At 42.4% G+C, this 19,513-nt stretch overlaps 1 protein-coding gene across 1 annotated transcript; it reads right to left on the reverse strand.

Annotated features, from left to right (window-relative positions):
- Nucleotides 1-1,049: 1,049 nt before the first annotated feature.
- Strap (serine/threonine kinase receptor associated protein) lies at nucleotides 1,050-17,294 on the reverse strand. Its single transcript, XM_021165325.2, has 10 exons — nucleotides 16,949-17,294; nucleotides 15,937-16,072; nucleotides 12,959-13,040; nucleotides 12,562-12,634; nucleotides 10,957-11,053; nucleotides 10,235-10,372; nucleotides 6,756-6,892; nucleotides 3,409-3,558; nucleotides 2,816-2,881; nucleotides 1,050-1,770 (listed from the first exon to the last, which is right to left on the reverse strand). Exons 1-10 carry the CDS (start codon nucleotides 17,058-17,060, stop codon nucleotides 1,709-1,711), a joined length of 1,053 nt encoding a protein of 350 aa, XP_021020984.1. The 5' UTR covers nucleotides 17,061-17,294; the 3' UTR covers nucleotides 1,050-1,708.
- Between the last annotated feature and the right edge of the window lie 2,219 nt (nucleotides 17,295-19,513).

The raw sequence follows: 19,513 nt of genomic DNA on the forward strand, positions 1-19,513 counted from the left end.
GCTTCCAGGAAAAGCACACAGCCACATGTAGGAATCAAACACACACGTAGGGTCATCCAAGCCTTTTCATTTGAGCACCTGACTTTAAGGTAGCATCAGTCACTAAAGAAGCTGAGAACAGGTTCAGCTGAGGAAAGACTTCTAGCAGCTGAGGGCAGAGGTTTCTCCTGGTGACTCTGACTCAAAACAGAATGCAGCTTGGCCAGCACCTGGACTTTGCTCAAGTGAGCCTTGTTTCAGCCTCAGGACACTGCGATCTGTTAATAAGCATGCTGGTTCAGGCTACAAACGTGCTGTAGCAATAGGAAAACAATGGCACAAAGTAAGAAATGCCCTTAATTTATCAACTTCAGGAATCCAAGCGACTTCCATTACAAAAGATGCATTCAATTTTATTTAGGGTCAGACTCTCAGTCTAATCTTGATACATTAACAATACTGCTACAGAGCAGAAAACCAAGCATGTTAAACATGGACACAGGAACACCACTGCCTGAGGCTCATCAATGTCTGTGACGGGCTTCCCTGGCTCTCCCAGGAACTGCCTGTAGTGCCGCCAACTTCTAGTTGTCACAAACTAGTCGAGACTTTTTTCTTCTGATCAAAGTATTAAAGGTCACTCAAAAGATAAATTACAAGAAAGCAAATTAATACAAGCTGTTCACCTGTATTTCCAAATTACTAATTTAATCTCTTCATATTATAAAATAAGTAAATAAACTACAAGTTTATTATCCAATTTATTAAAGGTTGACTTTTTGAATGACCCAAGTTTAAATATGATAAAAGTTTGATATATCATAAATACTGAAAATTAATGATTAACCAACCCAGTTTCATTAAATCATGTGGCTATTTGTACAACCGTGTACAACCGAGCAGATGTTAGACTACGTACAGCAGTTTTTCAGACATTTTCAGAACTGAGATTTCAACTTCTTTACTTGCTCTTCCTAAGTGTTCTTCTGTTTTAGTAACTAACATGCATGTTCAAAGAGACAAGAAAAGCAATTGTATCCATCCGGAAGGAAATAAATGAACACCCAACAAAAGATATGAAAATTTCAAGTTTAAATAATTGAATTTCAAAATTAGGAAATGTTTAGTTCAGACTCTGTAACCAAACTGTCTTTGCTATGGCTGGCTGTGTATGATATAGAAAACTTGAATAGTTAGTTTTAGTATTCAAATGTATCAGAATTTCCCAAAAAAACAGAAAAATTATAATTTTATAGGCATTTTATTTAGATAACTAAAAATATTAGCTGTTCTGAAGCAGTCCGTGTACAATGAAAGAGATCAAACCGGTTACTTTATCATGTATTTCCTCCTCTTCATCACTAGGCAAGGAAAAAAAGGCGTTCTTCTTTAAGGGAAAGTCAGAAAAATAGGCCAATATATTTTTCTTCTTCATAACATAAACAGCTACAAGAAATTTAGGTGTAAAATGGAAATTGTAAGTTGGCTTTTCATTCCAAACAGCAGGCTATGGCACAAGGTGAGCACAATCCTCCTGCCTGCACCTCAGACACTCAGCCATTTTCACTCACGGGCAACACTGAGTAGCTGTTCGTGCACTGGAGCTAACTCATATGCCCCAATATTTTCTGCCCTCTTTGCCACAGGCAGAGAGTAACTCTGAAGGCGGATGCTTGTCTCTGCTTGTTTAGTCCATGAACATATGGTTTCTGCAGCACACGTCTGATGCTCAGGCCTTAACTTCAGGAGTTGATGAATAGATGGAATCTGAATTCTCTGAAGCAATTTCTTCTGCATTTAAAAGACAAAATCATAGTCAATTTAATAAAGGGAAGAAGAAAATCTACATTTCTGTATAAGGAAGAAATGACAAGGTCTTTTCAAATATGCTGAGGTGAGGAGGAGAGAACAGACAGCTACTAAACATGGCATTATCCCAGGGCTCCAAACACCCAAGCAGAGCTCAAGCCATTTCACCAATTGTTTATCCCCACCCCTTGTTTAACCCCACCCCTCTCCCTTCAGGATAAGCTTTCACTGACTCCAATTACCCAATCAGTATTTCATTAAATCACGCTTTTTCGGGTCCTGTAGTAATCAAATACTAGTATTTAAGGCCACCCAGTTCAAAACCTTAACCATTAAACACTGCTTCCCAGGAGGCAAGCTCTAATAGTATCAAAAGCAGGGGTTAACCTCAGAGTCTGTGATCACCTCTTCCCTTCTTACCACCAAGCTACAAACAAGCAACGGCCAATCTACCAATCTCACCATTATGCATCAAAGACAAGCCCACCTTCCTTCTGTTCTTGGTGTCTGTCCCATAGCTACTAACCTAGAATCTACTGTCCCTAGTCTAGCCTCTCTCCTCTCACTTTGCCCTTACTCTTGAGGCTGGACAGTAGCATTCTCCATGCTGGTTCCCTTGCTTCTCTTCATCAACAGAGCATCCTCAGAACATCCCTTTGCCTATCATCAACAGAGCATCCTCAGAACCTCAGCAGGCAGCCTGCATCCTGAGGTCTGCCCCCACATAAATGTCCGTTGTGCAGGAAGGGCTCTTCCCCCCCCCCACCCCACCCCCCGTCACGGTTAGGAACTGTCTAGGGAGCTCTTAGACCCCTTCCTGCGTGCATGGGAGGAGCCCCATCAGTCATGCCCACGTGCACGAGACCTGGGCTCCAGAGCTAATGCTTACGCACTCGAGTTTCAGCTTCCTATAATGTAGTTCAACTGTGGACATTTATTAAGTTTCTTTTGCCATGGACCAAAACGCTCATACACTGAATTTTTACATACCCAGGGCTCATAGAAAAGTTCATTAAATTTTATTTACCCAGCTCTTCCTCTGCTGTTTCTGGAAATCCAATCTTTGGCTTTGCCAGTTCCCCGCTGTCTTCCTCTGTGAAGAGAAAAGCGGTGGTGACTGACCATGAAGGAGGGCAGGTTCCCACCAACACACACAGCACACTCCCTCTTAACAGTCACTGTGATTCTAAAAGAGACATCTCAAAGTCACCTTTAGTACAACAGCCACTCTGGAATCAATAACAAGTATTTGGGATTTTTGTTTTGTTTGTTTTTTAAACCAAAAACATGTTTTCAGTGGTAAGGATCAAGTAATACTATAAACAATTGGATGGATAACTTTTAAATTCTTCATACTGCCTTCTACCAAGCTTTATTTCTATTTTTGTATGGATGCTCTTGAAACCACTGGGCCATCTCCCTAGCTCCTTTGTAATAAATGTTGAATTCAGGTCATTCAATTCATCACATAAAGGACATTGCTCAGTTAGAATCGTGACTTCATTCTGCTTATACCATATTACATAATTCAAAATCTAAAGGAAACAAACTCAGTGAAACAGAATAAATGATACAAAATGTATGCATTATAATTTGATAACTTTGAAGAGACGTCCTTACCAGGAAGCACACATTTCCACAGGCCATAGGTCTTTCCTACCACAGTTTGCCACAATCTCAATGTCCCATCTTCAGAACCGCTGGCATAGAGTTCACCATCAGGACTGAATCTCACACAGTGAATGGGACCAAAGTGACCTTTGTAGGATTCTGAAAACAGTGAAGAACAGGGATATCAGACTTAAATAAATGTAAAGCTATTGGGGTAAATACTGATGTTCTACAAAAGATACTGTCTATTCTGCTGGGAAGATCATCTCTACCATTTCCCTAGAATGAGCCCTTTCCAACCCAGTATGGCAGAGGCAGACTTGTCAATTTTCATGGATTCATGCAGATCTTGTCTGAGAGACCTTGGATCTGACGACCTGAAAGAAAGGGTTGGACTACACTCTGACGCTGTGGACAGCATTACTGCAGTTTCTGTGTACTTTTATACATTAATGTAGCAAAGAAAGCAATGACCCAAAAAAGCTTGAGTTCAGAGAAAGGTGATCAGGAAACATGAAAATAAAGACCAATAAGCACAGCAGCACATACTAAGCATTAGCAGGGCAGCCCTTTTCCAGGTTAGCTCAGGACCAACCAATTTAAACACCATTTCTGCCTGGCACACACTATAGGTTATACCTGCATGCGCAAACTACACCAGACTCAGAGCAAACTGAGATCAGCACTCAGCATATCCTCCCCCAGATTGAGTTCTATAGCTATGCCCTGACATCCAACAAGCAGAACCATGTCTTACAAATTCAATGCAAATGTCTAACTCGGGAGGAACAATATCATACCTAAGACCAATCCAGGGAACAAAATGCAGCTGAGGGAAACAACGGCCCTCTGCCATCTTTCCTGCAGCCTCTCAAGGTTCCTAAAGGTATTATTCACTATACATCACTCTTTTGACTGTATGCCGACACAGACTGTCTTTCAAAGGTTTCATAACCCACTACAAATTGAGAGGCTGTCAATAAAGACTTAATTCTATAGGCTAGAGCTCAAGTCTGTGAACTTCATCCCAGTTTCTAAGTCCTGAATTCACACCTGCTTTTAGAGGAACTAGTTCCGTCCATGTCTACGGAGGGCCACCAGATGGAGCTCTTTTACACTCTATCCTTATTGCCTAACCAGGTCATCTAGGCTTCCTAATTCGACCACAATGCTGAGACACAGACTCAATAGGGACCTTACTGACCTTACATTTTAATATGAGAATGTATAGGTCAGGAAGGTTTTTCTTTTTTTTTTTTTTTTTTTGGTTTTTCGAGACAGGGTTTCTCTGTGTAGCCCTGGCTGTCCTGGCACTCACTTTGTAGTCCAGGCTGGCCTCGAACTCAGAAATCCGCCTGCCTCTGCCTCCCGAGTGCTGGGATTAAAGGCGTGCGCCACCACGCCCAGCTAGGAAGGTTTTTCTACTGCAGGAAAACTGACTTACGAATCTTCCACATATAATCATATGCCTCATCATCTTATTCTGCAGTTCCCTCAAGCTGAGTGGCCAGAGAATAAAGCCATCCAGTAGAGGGACTGGGATGGAATTACTTGTCTACCATACACAAACCTCCTGGACCCAACCCTTACCCACAACCCCAAGTTCCATGAACAGAGACCGAGATGAGAACAGCCGCATCCAAAATATAACATCTGTCCATCTCTCTCTCCTTCACACAGTCTGGGTCAACAATGCTAAGGCTCTCCTCCACCCCAGCCCAGCCACAGCTCTCTCAAGCTGAGAAGAACGGAATGTGTGACTGAATCATTCTAGAACTGACTTAAGCAACCCCAGTCCACCTGTTTTCCCCAAGGAACAAAACTGCTTCCTGTTCTTTGTGTCTAAATCCAGCTAGCTAAGTTCCTTGGGTGGAAACCATAATACTTATGTACAGGTAAGAAAAAAAGCAGCTTATACACAGAAAAAGAGATTTTCAAACGAAAAGCAAAACATAGTTGGACTTGGTAAGTAAGCATAAAAGTAGTGTCTTAGTCAGGGTTTCTATTCCTGCACAAACATCACGACCAAGAAGCAGTTGGGGAGGAAAGGGTTTATTCGGCTTACACTTCCATGCTGCTGTTCATCACCAAAGGAAGTCAGGACTGGAACTCAAGCAGGTCAGAAAGCAGGAGTTGATGCAGAGGCCATGGAGGGATGTTCTTTACTGGCTTGCCTCCCCTGGCTTGCTCAGCCTGCTCTCTTATAGAACCCAAACTACAAGCCCAGGGTTGGTCCCACCCACAAGGGGCCTTTCCCCCTTGATCACTAATTGAGAAAATGCCTTCCAGTTGGATCTCATGGAGGCATTTCCCCAACTGAAGCTCCTTTCCCTGTGTTAACTCCAGCTGTGTCAAGTTGACACAAAACTAACCAGTGCCAAGTAGGTACTGAGTCTTGCTCTTTGACCTATCTAGCATACTATTACACATACTCTAAAGTTAGGATGTGTTTGCTTCAAATTAATCATACATCAGCCATTCTACTTAAGAACTATGAAACTTAGGGAAATAGCAAGACTCCAAAAAACAAACTAATAATATTATATATAACATGTCAATAGATAACTAATATATTTTAATATTTTACATATTACTGTGTTAAATTATATTTTTAGATTTACAAATTAATTTTAAATCTGAAGTATGAAACATATATTAAAATAAAAATTATATATAATAAATAATATTCTATATTCTAATCCTATATACATTACTCTTTCTAAAGGTGCCTGGATAAACCAGTGAAGCCCACCATTCTCTAGAGACTCTTGGGGATTCCCTGGCTGAAGAAAGGAGGCTGAGTGAGCAGGATTTTGTTATCTGTTCTCTCCTTAGGAAGAACAAAATATCCTTGTATATGTTGTGTATTTGACTTGAAATAGAAATAATCCATCCCAATAAAGCATCCGAAATCAGTGAACTGCAGAACATCAGCGTAAAGATAAGGCTCAATTAAGAGGAAATGAACTCAGTATATTTTGTCTGAGGGTCTATAATTCTATCCAAAATGGATGAAACACCTTTGTTTTTGAATGTATGAGTTTTGAGTTTTAGTCAGCTGGAAAACTTACTTTCAATACACCACAGGTTAATACCGAAGGCACTCATAATATGTTGACAGTAAATTGAGGCAGTGGCTCTCAACCTTCCAAATGCTGCAACCCTTTAACACAGTTGTGGTGGTGTGGTAACCTCCACCAACCATAAAATTATTTTTGTTACTACTTTATAACTGCATTTTTGCTACTGTTATAAATCATAGTATCTATGTTTTCCAATGGTCTTCAGCAATCACTGTGAAAGGGTCATGTGACACACACAGCCTTAAAAGGTGGAGGAGAGAGAGCGAGCCTCACCTAATTCCTCTCCACTGTTATAATCATACTTATACAGTTTAAAGTCTTCTCCACCCGCAACAAGAAATTCCTTCTCTGGATGAAGAGACGCAGAATTGATGGTCGCAGGAGCTTCAAAGGATTTAATTGGATCCAGACTGTGAAGGAAAAACACAAAAACATAGATGTCTACAAAAAATTTAAAACTGAATAAATAACTGTCTAGCCACATTAAAATTATTCCTGAATGCTGAAACCCAATGCACAGTAAACATAGATTCAGCTAAGTGTAAATGGATTTCAAAGGAAAAAAAAAAAACCACTAACGAGCAAGAGTTCAAAAGATTGCTATAGTGGTATATCCAAGTGGATTTCATCTCAGGGAGACATTGAGTAGTGGGAACTCCATTTTCTGAACAGGAGACACTTTCTGGACATCAGTGTCTTGGCTGGAGACAGAATCAGTATGGAGTCCAGATCTTCAACTCAAGATCCTCCTTGCCTTAGCCGCTCTCTGGGGTCAGGTTTATAGACACACAGTCCAGGAAAGAGTTTTGTGAGAATTCTCCAAGAAAACTAGAGTCTCATGACTTCAGTTGTTTTAAAACATGGAATTGTTCTTGGAATGTGTTGCTGTTGTCCTCCCAGGTGCAGTGGGTAGCAATGTCTTTACTTCAGATTACTCATTATTGCTTGTTGCTATTATTCAATTACATGTCTAACTATCCGTGTGACTCTACAGTTTGAACTCAAAGATAACTTTACTCACGTGACCTTTGTCCTCAGAGTTTATAAACTGTCTGATGCTCTGAATAAAGTTGTCGACTGCATGAAACTTTAGTCCACCTCCTTCATCAGCTCCGTTCTCCCAAGTCCCACCCACTTAGAGCAGTGACAGATTATTTTTCTTTTGAAAATGTTCACTCTATTTTTTCTACAAACATGCATTATTTTAGTAAATACAAAAGGGTCATGCAGGCCAAGCAGTGGCCTATGTCTGCATACCAGCACTCAAGAGGCTAAGGAAAGAGAACCCAGGGCACCCTTAAAAGTCAAAAGTCAGGGTCAGGCATTTGCCTAGCAAATAAAGGCCCAGGTTGAAGGCTCAACGCTGAAAAAGTAAATAAAAGCATCAAGCTAAGTGACATTTTACAGTAGGAACTCCTACAGTACAAGGGATGCCAAACGTTTTATAATTGTTCAGGGTTCGGCTGGGGCTCAGGCTTCCATTCCCCAACACATGAAACTGCTGTCAGTAGCTGTTTTTAACTACGGAGTGAAGGCCGTGTGGCGGTTTGAGTAAGAATGACGCCTGCAGCCTTTCGCATGGTTCCCAGTTAGACTATTCTGACAAGGATTAGGATGGATAAAGGAGGTGTGTCACTGCGGGGGAGGGGGGCTGAGGTTAAGAGCCCATGGCAGATCCAATCTGGTTAGCTCTGTCCATCTCTTGCTTGTGGATCAGATATAAGCTCTCAGCTACTGCTTCCATGCCATACCTGCCTGGCTCCTGCTACGATGGCCATGGACTTACGCTCTGAAAATATAAGCAAGTCCCCCAAAGCACCCAGTTAAATGTTTCCTTTTATCAGTTGCCTTGGTCCTGGTGTCTCTTCACAGCAATAACTGAGATTAATCAATCGAATTATAATGAAGCTGTATTTATCAGTGCACTTACTCCCCCTCCCTTTTCCTGGGGGGGGGGGGGGGGGGGATCAACTAGTTTCCTTACCAGCCCTTTTCAGTTCAATCCTGAAAATTACTTCAACATAGACCATCAATCAGCACATAGCACATGCACAGAGTCAGGCATGGTGGCATATAACTTACAGAGTGGCACGGTGGCATATAACTTTAACCCAGCACTCAGGAGGCAGAAACAGGTAAATCTGAGTTCGAGGCCAGCCTGGTCTACACAGAATTTCATGACAGCCAAGGATACACAGAGAGCCCCTGTCTTTGGGGGTGGGGGAAACACACACAAAAACTCTGAATGTAGCTTACAGCCCAGCCCCCGTGTTTCAAATACTCAACAGGCCAGTTACTACCAAATGAGATCTGAGGCAAGAGTCTATAGCAGGAATGCATGGTCCAGAAATGAGCAGCTACACACTGAGCAGTTACACGCTTTAGAACGTGTTTGTCTCCTATTCGATGAAGCTGAACACTGGAGTATTCTTACACCACATCATAAGACTCCTGTCAGAGGAGAATGTGGTCTAATCTTTACAGAAACCCTCTAAGCACCAAGGCTAAGAACTGCACAGTCAGTCCTACAGTTGGCTCAACACTGTACTCAGGATTCCAGTACTGACAACAAAGATGTACCACAATCAGTTACAGTGCTCAGGGCACTGAGACAAAACCTCTTCCAATTTAATGCACTATAACCAATAAAAATGTTTTAAAGGTGTTTGAATGGATAAAAACATTTTTAATTAAAAAAAAAATCAAGATTATGCATCATAGTGCTAATAATTAAAAGAAAAAAACCAAAGTGTGCACAGGTGTGCATACACGCACAATGAATGGGTTTGCGTTACTTCCCTCACTGTGTTTAGATCCTAGGGATTCAAACCCAGTCTCTCAATCCATGCTAAACAAACACTCGCACTGAGCTGTAGCCCCAGGCCTTGTCTCTTTAAAATTTTAATTAGAAAATAGAAAACAGGGGGCTGCAGAGCTTGCTCAGCAGTTCAGAACACCGACTGTTCTTCCAGAGGTCCTGAGTTTCCCAGCAACCACATGGTGGCTCATGACCATCAGTGATGGGATCTGATGCCCTCTTCTGGTGTGTCTGAAAATAGCTAGTGTACTCATATAAATAAAATAAATAAATAAATCTTTTAAAAAAATAGAAAACAATTATCACAGTGATTTCTACCTAGTAAGGAACATACAACATCATGCCAATGGTTCCTTTGATAAAAACAGAATATAAAATATGCTAATAAAATTATCAGGATATGTATTAGCATATTTTATATTCTGTTTATATCAACTGCCATGATGTTGTATACGCCTTACTATGTAGAAATAAATATCACAGGTAGCTGAAATCTCACTAATTCCTGATTACAGACTGCTCAACCTAAGAGAGAGTTGTTAAGAGGTGTGGGAACACGTCTGTCTGTCTGAGTTACACAGCACAGGTAAGAATCTGCCTTCAAAAGAATCACAAAACATTTTGGTACAAGCCTTCCAATTTTTTTTCAAGATTACTTTATCTGTATGTATATGTGTGTATACACACACACACACACACACACACACGGCACACATATGTGCATATGTGTGTGTACATGGGGATGCCTGTGGAGGCCACTGGAAACCAAGGCTGAGTTACAGTGACTGTGAGCTACCTAATGGAGGTGAGACCTGACCTTCTCCATAAGAGGCCCGATCACTGTTAATCAACAGCAGAGCCAGCTTTCCAACCCCTTATTTTTAAAGTCTCTTTCCCACAGAAATAAATGAAGAAATGTCTTGGACAGACATACCTTACTGCACTATGAAAAGCAATAGATCGTCCGTAAGTAATAACCAAGATCTCTCCTTCAGGAATATACTCCATGCTGCTAACAGACATATTAAAATTCAGAGATTTCACTTCTGTCATTGTGGCATGATCCCAGAGCCTGCAATTGAATGAGCAAATGAATGAGCACATAAGTAAATTATTTATTCAAATAGCCAGAAAAAAGCTTCTTTTATCTATACATAAACCCATGAGGAAACGATCACAGCTGTAATGAAGCAATTTTCATTACAAATAGGAACTGTGAGTTTCTATGAAATATAAAACCTGTGTTAGGCTGTGGGTAAAATACATTTATAATACATTTTCCTAACACATTAACAACACTATGTTATAAAACACCTGGTTCTAGCTTAACTAATCTCAACTGTTGCTTTGGTCTATCTCACAGCTATGCATCTTTTCACAAAATACATCAGTTCTTAACATACAAAGGTTAAAGGGCATCATGAATCCCCTCAGGCAATCTGCCCTTAACTACACTGGGAACAGCTATATAGCAGCAGCTTTAATGACTTCCTGCATCTACTCCAGGTGACGATAATAGTAAGTCCACATCATTGTGACTTATATTGACTTAAATTTTAGGTTACACACATTTTCTACATGACTATTAAAAGTATTTATAAACCACAAGGTAAAATACTTTTTAAACTTTATGTTAATGAAGAAAAATTAACTTACCGAACAGTTTTATCATCCGCTGAAAGGATCTGTTTATCATCACTGCACCACAGAGCCTTTTTAATACCAGAAGTGTGGCCACTGATTTCCTTAGGTTCTTTAGAAGAAACAATTTAAAATGAATAATACATATTTGGCTTTCTAAACTGAGCAATACAAAAACAATGGAAAGTTACAACACTGGGACGGTTTGTCTATGCTAGGCCCAGGGAGTGGCACTATTAGAAGGTGTGGCCCTGTTGGAATGGGTGTGGCCTTGTTGGAGTAGGTGTGTCACTGTGGGTGTGGGCTTTAAAACCCTCATCCTAGCTGCCTGGAAGCCAATATTCTGCTAGTAGCCTTCAAAAGTTAGAACTCTCAGCTCCTCCTGCACCATGCCTGCATGGATGCCTGACATGCTCCTGGCCTTGATGATATGGACTGAATCTCTGAGCCTGTAAGCCATCCCCAATTAAATGTTGTCCTTATAAGAGTTGCCTTGGTCATGGTGTCTGTTCCCAACAGTAAAACCCAAACTAAGACAAACATACTACTAACGGATAAAAACGTGAGCCCAGGAACAACAGTATATTAAGCTAATCCTCATATTAAATTTAACTCTAGGACCTTTGTCAAAGTCACTGTTGGTAGTAACTACTGGTAGGAAACAAAACACACACACACACACACACACACACACACGCAACAGGAAAGTAGAGGAAGGAGAAAGGGAAATTTTAAACTAGCATAAGCAATTCCCGTGAAAGAAACTTCACTTCTTCATCTTTACAATGGGGCACAGAAGTCGTTACACAGTGAGGATCAAGTACAAACATGCACTGAGTGATCAACACTGTCTTAGGGACAGTCAGAGCACCATGACTTGCTATCACTTCTGCTGATCCACTGGAAAAAATTCTTCAAAGCACAGCTGTGAGAGGTGAGGATGAAAAGTGTCCATCCAACCCTGGACTGTACCTCTACTGTGTCACACAAGCTCAGCATCACTTTGATGCATTAAGAAGTCCACCAAAAAGTAAGCAGAGGGAAAACTGCCCAGCAGATAGATGATGCAGTCAGTAGTGTTCAGTATAGTCTACTACGTTACAAATGCCTTTCAAATAGAGTGACTGCTTAGTCACAGCATACTTCTTAAAACTTATGTCAGTTTTGTAATTCACAAATAATCCTGTCTTCACCTACAGAATGTTTCTTTTGAACAACCAATACAGCTAAATGGTAGAAAGCCTAACCCTTACCATCCACACCATAGTCTCAGCATCCTCTCCTCCGGAGGCCACACCAACCATTACCCTAAATTTAGCAGCATTGCTCTAGTACCTTTACAAAACCTAGCATCATGAAATGAAAAACCATTACCATGGTGATGCTTTACAGTGCCAAAAGGCTACGAGCTCTGCATTAAAATAAGCCAATATTAAATGAAATCTGCATAGAATAAGAAAAGGCCTGACAGGATATTCTGACAAAAGATATTAACAATGAAGGAGAATAGATAATGGATGTTTCTTTCTGCTCATTATCTTAATTTTCAAATTTTAGAGTTCTTTAGTCGCTACCTAATGGAAAAGGAAAAGCACAAAGGGATGTGTAACCTGCTCTTACCGGCTTCAGGTTTGTTCAAGTCATATATGCGCAGCAGTTTATCCTGTCCCCCAGTTAGCAGGTAATTGCTATCCTGAAAACAAAAAAGAAAAATGTTAGATTAACCACTTTAATCGTTAATTAAATATAATCACCAATACAGACACAACTGTAGACAACTACTTCTAGAAGACATTGTCAACTTCTTAGAGAGTTGCTAAACTCAAGTCTCCCTCAACTCTACTGCCCCACAGGAACCGCCTTGCCAGTCTGCCACTGCCCCTCCTCCCCTCCCTGCAGCACAGGAGTTACCCAGTAATACTTCTTTGACCTCAAATGAAATTCAAGGCTTTTTGCACTATGCAAGCAGTGTACCACATTGAACTACATCCCTACCCAAAATTCCATTTTCTCACACCTGTGTAAAATCCACAGTCTTGACAATGTGCTTATGAGCCAGGGTCATCAATTCATCTCCCGAGACCGCATCCCATACTTTGCTAAATGTAAACATAAACAAATATTAACATTAATACAAGATTAAATATAACAGTAATTTTGATCAATACAAAATAATTATATGCATAATATTTACAAGTGTATTATGCATTTGACGTAGTGCTAATTATTGGGATACTTAATTTATCAAAAGCCTAAAAGACAATTTTCCCATAGGACTTTTTACCTTTTAATTTTCTTTGACATTGAAAAAGAATAATTCATGCAAGATTCAAAATTAACCTAGCCTAGTTTTTAGCTTAGAGCTGTAATTTTATATTTTTACCATATCTGCAAAATATCTTAGCCAATTCAATTCACCAAGTCATCCTTTTATCTAGCCACAGGCCAGAGCAAAATATAAAGAACTTCTCTGATTTAACAACTTTAAACAAAGCTTTTTTGTTTGTTTGTTTTTTGTTTTTGTTTTGTTTTGGTTTGGTTTTGGTTTTGTTTTGTTTTTAAAGACAGGGTTTCTCTGTATAGCCTTGGCTGTCCTGGAACTCACTTTGTAGACCAGGCTGGCCATGAACTCAGAAATCCAGAACTGTCTCTGCCTCCCGAGTGCTGGGATTAAAGGCGTGTGCCACCACGCCTGGCATTTAACAACTTTAAAATTTTACAATGTTAGACCTTGATACAGATCAGATAAAGCTTAAATCAAGATGTAAAGATTAGGTGCTACAGGGCATAATCCCTACACACTTTACAGTGCTGAGACAGGAGATTCTGCGGTTAGGTTAGCCTTAAATACTCAGTGAAACTTTTCTCAAAACACAGACAGAAGTAGAAATAAAACAAAAGCAAACCAGCCATCTCCCCACTCCAAGTACATAAGGCTGTGAGTGTGCACATACAAGCTATCATGCCAAAGTCCAGAGATTCCAAATAGAACCGAGGTCATCAGGAGCAATCAGAGGTAGGTACGCCAAGGGCCAGCAATGCGAAGCATTCGGCATGAACAGCATTGGTAACATTTACAAATCTAAGAAATAGGAGCTGGTGATCCAATAACTATTTACATGTGTGGAGTTATATAAAAAGCATGCTTGAGAGAAATAATGTCACCATATTTCTCTTATAGCCACTCCCGTCTCTTCTATTATAGTTTAACCCTCTGCCCCAAGCTCCTTCTCTTTCTGATTCTAGGCACCCAGGGTTCTAACCGTGACCCACTCCTCAGACAGGCTGTGTATTTTCTGAAGCTCCACACAATGCATCAGTGTCCTCAGTGTTCTTTGCATACTCAGTTCAAATGCTGATCTCTCTCTACTCAATTTCCTTTCTTCAATAAGTATTTTCTTCATTCATTTCTGCTTTTGTTTTGTTTTGTTTCCTTTTTGGCAGGATCTCTCTGTGTAGTCCTGGCTTGGAGCTGATGCATCCCCAGACTAGTCTCTAATTTGAGATCCTCCTGCCTCCACCTCCCAAATGCTTAGGATTAAAGAGGCTTGTGCTGCCACATCCAACAACCATTTATTTTTAATTTGCTTAAATCAAAGATGGCAACACAAGCAGGGCGTGGTGGTGCACGCCTTTAATCCCAGCACTCGGGAGGCAGACTTTCTGAGTTCAAGGCCAGACTGATCTACAAAGTGAGTTCCGGGACAGCCAGGGCTGCACAGAGAAATCCTATCTCAAAAAAAAAAAAAAAAAGATGGCAACACATTGACAACTGCTCCAAAGTGTGAAATTCTTTTAAACAAGCAATCAATAAGGCCATTTTCACTCTCCAGGCTCTGGTCTACTAGCATATACAGCAGCTCTTAACACTGCCTTTGGGCCATCAAGATGCTTTTGTAGGCACAGAAGCTGACAACCAGAACCAGAGCCCTCAACCCATACCCCCAAAGTTGTCTTCTGGCTTCCTCCACACAAACCCCCACACACAAGAGTAAATTAAAGTTACCTGCATTGATTTAAAAGCAAAGGTGACTACAAAGCCAGGTGAGTAACTATACATCAAAAAATTATATAACATATGACACATGCCTCAATGATTAAGGAGAATCATGTCAGTTTGATAATAGATGTAAAACCCAAAGTAAGAACAGGTAAAGTGTATTATGGCAACGGTTTAGTCCATCTCAGACTGTATCAAAAGACAAAGGGAACTGAGATGAGGCGATGTATCCATTACTACAGTGACTGAAGACTCTGTGTGTGTGTGTGTGTGTGTGTGTGTGTGTGTGTGTGTGTGTGTGTTCCAAAACTCAAGCCTGGCCAGTGTGATCCAGACCACCCTCCTGCCTGCTAAAGACAGTCTCTTGGCTGCCTTCTGATCATCTTGGCTCTTCCAGCACCAACTCTGCCTGCATGCTGCCATGCTTCCCACTATGATGATAATGACCTGAACCTCTGAAACTGGAAGCCAGCCCCAGCTAAATCTCTAAGAGCTACCTTTACCTTGTTGTCCCTTCACAATAAAAAAACCTAACTAAGAAACTGAGGATCTAATGAAAACTAAGAATCTTTCAGACAGCCATCTCTAAAACCATAGAAAGCACAAAGTAAATTTGACGTCCGGTTTTAAATTATCTAGAGCCAGTAATAAAGCTGAGTGAAAAGGTGTCTGGAGACATCACTGTACAGCACTCACTAAGTGTACAAGACTATCCGTGAAGGACATCAGCAACACCCATGGTCCAAACTGTGTAGCTCACCACGTTCCTGGTCTCGATGAAAGAGACATCAGTCCTTGAAACATCTCAAGTCTGGGGATGCAGTGAAGACAAGGATGCTCAGAGCCAGGACAGAATCGTGGCGAGATCAAACACCATGTAGTGTCTATAGCATCCGCGGAGTCAGAACCTCATGCCTAACTGTGAAGCTGGAGAATCTGGCCATGTCACCACATAACTCAAACAGAATGAAGTTAGCCATTTTTGTTACACTTACGCTGTGAAGTCTGCAGCTGCTGTAGCAGCTTTGGTGGCATCCTTATTCAATGTTGCACCCCAAACAGCACCTTTATGACCCAAAAATGTTCCAATCCAGTCTCCTGTATCTCCCTGGCGGAGCATGGGCTTGCCATCTAGAAAATATTTTCAGACATCTGTGATTTAGAAGCATGCAACGTAATATCAAATCCTGAGCAGCAAACTACCGGAAAACCGTTGTTCTGACTTCTCCCACCTACTGCCATTAAGCACTTGTTGGGGGGGGGGGGGGCGGGGGGGTTTCCCATCCTGGTCTGTGCATATGGTCTCAGTGACCTAGGGGACTAAGGAGTTGTGGCCACTCTTCCTGGGAAGCATAAGCAATTCTGGGACCGAATAAGAGGCCTCCCTCATCACCTATGCAAACTCGGATTAATTACAAAGCAACTATAAAGACCTGGGAAACGCTCTTCCACAAGACCCGATTCCGATTCCCAGCGCCCACACGGAGGCTGACAACCGCCTGTAACTCCAGCTCTGGACAATCTGACGCCTTCCTCTTGGGGCACCCCTTCACACAGGTACAAGCATGCACAAGAGACAACACAGGCACACATGAATAAAAACTTCTGAAAAACCGTGGGCTGGATGTCAGTGACATGCGGTGTCAAAACTATCTAGATAGCCGCTTTTTACTTTGGACCACATAAACCTAACGTACACTTTCGTCTGGGGAAAAAAAAATGAGGCTCACACCACAAAGGATGAGACAATGAGTGAGAGGACATAAAGGGCACTCCTCTCGGCCTGGCCTAATTTCTCCTTCCCGTAAATCCTTGGCAAACACAATGTAGTTGTGTGGATAGAAAGACGAGGTGTTGGGGAGCACTAACAACGGCGGGGAGGAGGGACGCATAAAGCCCGGCCGGGGGCGACCCTCTTGTCCCAGCAGCGCGGTGGTTGTCGCTGGCAGCCACGACCCACCCACCCGTCGGCACTCGGGAGCCGCGGCCGTCGCGGGCTCAGCTCACCTTTGCAAGCGCTGATCAGAAAGTAGCCGTAAGGCGTGATGCCGCTGAAGGCCAAATCCACCACGGGCCGCGTGTGGCCCGAGCAAGTGAGCGGCGTCTGCCTCATGGCCATGGCGGCGGCTAGCGCGGTGACGCGGAGCGGGGACCGAGGGTCGCGGTCGTCCTCCTTCTCTGCCGCGGCGCCTCAGGCTGCTTGAGGCCCCCGCACTCACGCCGAGGGAGGCCCGCTCCGGAGTCCCCGCGACGCGCGGCCGCCAAGGGAGGGACAGGGAGGGAGGGAGGAGGGGAGGGGAGCGCCGGAAAGCCGGCCTGCCGCCACTCACCGTCCCTACCGGTAGCGGCAGGAAGTGACGTCGCCCGACGCGGCGCGTCAGCCGGAAGTGACGACCGGCGGGAAGGCGGTAGCTCCCAGCAGCGCGGCGAGAAGCAGTGTGCGCAGGCGCGAGCTCGGAGACCGAGCCCGTGCTGCTCCGACGTCACGCGCGCGGCGTCCAGTTGCTACCCAGTGTTGGGAGCCGCCGAGTCCGTCCCTTGTAGGATGCTGTTGTAGAGTTGGAACCTTCTCATTGCTAAGCTACAGACACACTTTTCCATAATCATCTCACATCTAACTGCCTACCCAGTAGCAACCATTCTCTCGCTCTCCTTCCCACTCCCCTCCCGGCACACACCGTCACAACTCACAAACAGTAATGACTTCCCTAATAGAATGGTTATGCTAACAACATTTATATCCTGGTGACAGATAAGTGACTGGCGTTTAGTGGATGGCCAGCAAGTGCTTATTTGCAAGTGGGAAATGTTCACTTAGTGCTCAGCAAGGATCCGTGACAACCTAAAGGCTAACGGGCTCTTTTCAGTGGCTCTAGCAACTATTATTACTGCGGCTGGGGAGGGAGAGACCCCAGTCTACTGAGCTAAAGTTCTTGCCATGTAAGTATGAAGTGTGATACCCAGTACCGACAAAAAAAAAAAAAAAAAAGCTATACATGGTGTGATACATGCTTGGAATGCAGCACTGAAAAGACACCAATCCCTGCCAGCCAGCATAGCAATCAGTGAGTTCCAAGTATGAATGAGAGACATCTCAAAAACAAAACAGTGTAGATGCATCTGGACCAGTGAGCCATTCTTCAGTGAGAGGCCTGAGAGGAGGGACCGACCGGATCAGAAATAAAGAAGACAGGAAAGTTGGGGTCAGGAGGTTTTGCATAAAACTATGTCTTATGCTAAGCTAATTTTTAAAGATGTACAGCATCTTATATACTGTTTGTATGGAAAAAATGGAACAGAAAAACCTATCATACAGTGGGACGAAGTCATCAGGAAGCTAACCAAGCAGTGTTGCACAAAAGGAACACAGAACACTTCATGTGTGCCACAGACCACGCACACACTGGCCTGGGACTGACTACTCCAGTCTCTTTAGGAGGAAGTCAGGTTCTCACAAACTGAAATCTTAACTCTGGAGGGCCTGGTTCCAGACTTTGCTATGTCTGACCCTGGTCAAAGACATAGAGTTGGTATTCCCTTTCCGCTTTCTGGGAGCCTCCTGTATCAGCCTGGGGCTCCTAAGACTGACTTCTGCCTACCGCGCATGCACACACTACCTTTTAAGTGCATATCAAGCATCTGGTAGCATTACAATAGACACTGTAGAAGTGACACATAGAATAAATCCCTTCTGCATGAAGAGATCTATCGATGGCAAAAATGCTCTGTACATCAGTGTGAAAGAAATTCCACAAATAGGCTATCTGAAAATAAATGAAGGCGGATGCCTACTTCATGATAGATAAAGTATTCACACACCATGGTTATTAAGTTGGGATCTTATTATGCTCATTGTTAATCATACCTTTGGGACTTGGTCATCTGTTAGGGCTTCTTTAAAGCCCTATTTTATTCTGCTTTTAATTTTTTTGTTGATATACAGTCATTGTACACGGTTATGGAATATAGTATTTTGATTATTGCAGATCAAATCAAGGTGCTAAGCATAGCCATTACCTCTAAGGCTGTGACTCTAGTGTCTCCTGGGGGTTTGTTGTAATGGAAGGTTCTGTCTGCAGGTGATAGTACAGGGAAGCAGGAGAAATGAAGAGGCCTAATAAGTCTTTGAAATAGGCAGGGGAATGTAAGCTCGCTCACTCTCTCTCGCTCTCTCTCTCTCTCTCTCTCTCTCTCTCTCTCTCTCTTTCTCTCACAAACACACATACACACACAAACACACACACATACACACCTTATATGGCAGTATAAGCTCTTCCACACATTTTTTACTGTGATTGCTAAAATGAAAAGAAAAAAAAAAAGATGAAGCCTGTTTGTGCATGCTCACAGCATGGCACAGGACTTCCTACTCGTGGATAGCAGAAATACCTCTTTGTGACCTGTGATATTGAGCTTATGTCAAACCACAGGAATATCTTCCCCAGGACCTGGTCATATGATGCTACCTTACCCAAATAGTGATTATGCCACCATAGGCATCCCAGTCTACCCACACTCAAAGGTACAGGCAGATTGTACAGAGCATCTGTGCTTGGGGCTGGACTCTTAAGG

This window comes from Mus caroli, unplaced genomic scaffold, assembly GCF_978045245.1.
Source record: "Mus caroli unplaced genomic scaffold, Mus_caroli_1 scaffold_7, whole genome shotgun sequence".
NCBI classification, from domain to species: Eukaryota; Metazoa; Chordata; class Mammalia; order Rodentia; family Muridae; genus Mus; species Mus caroli.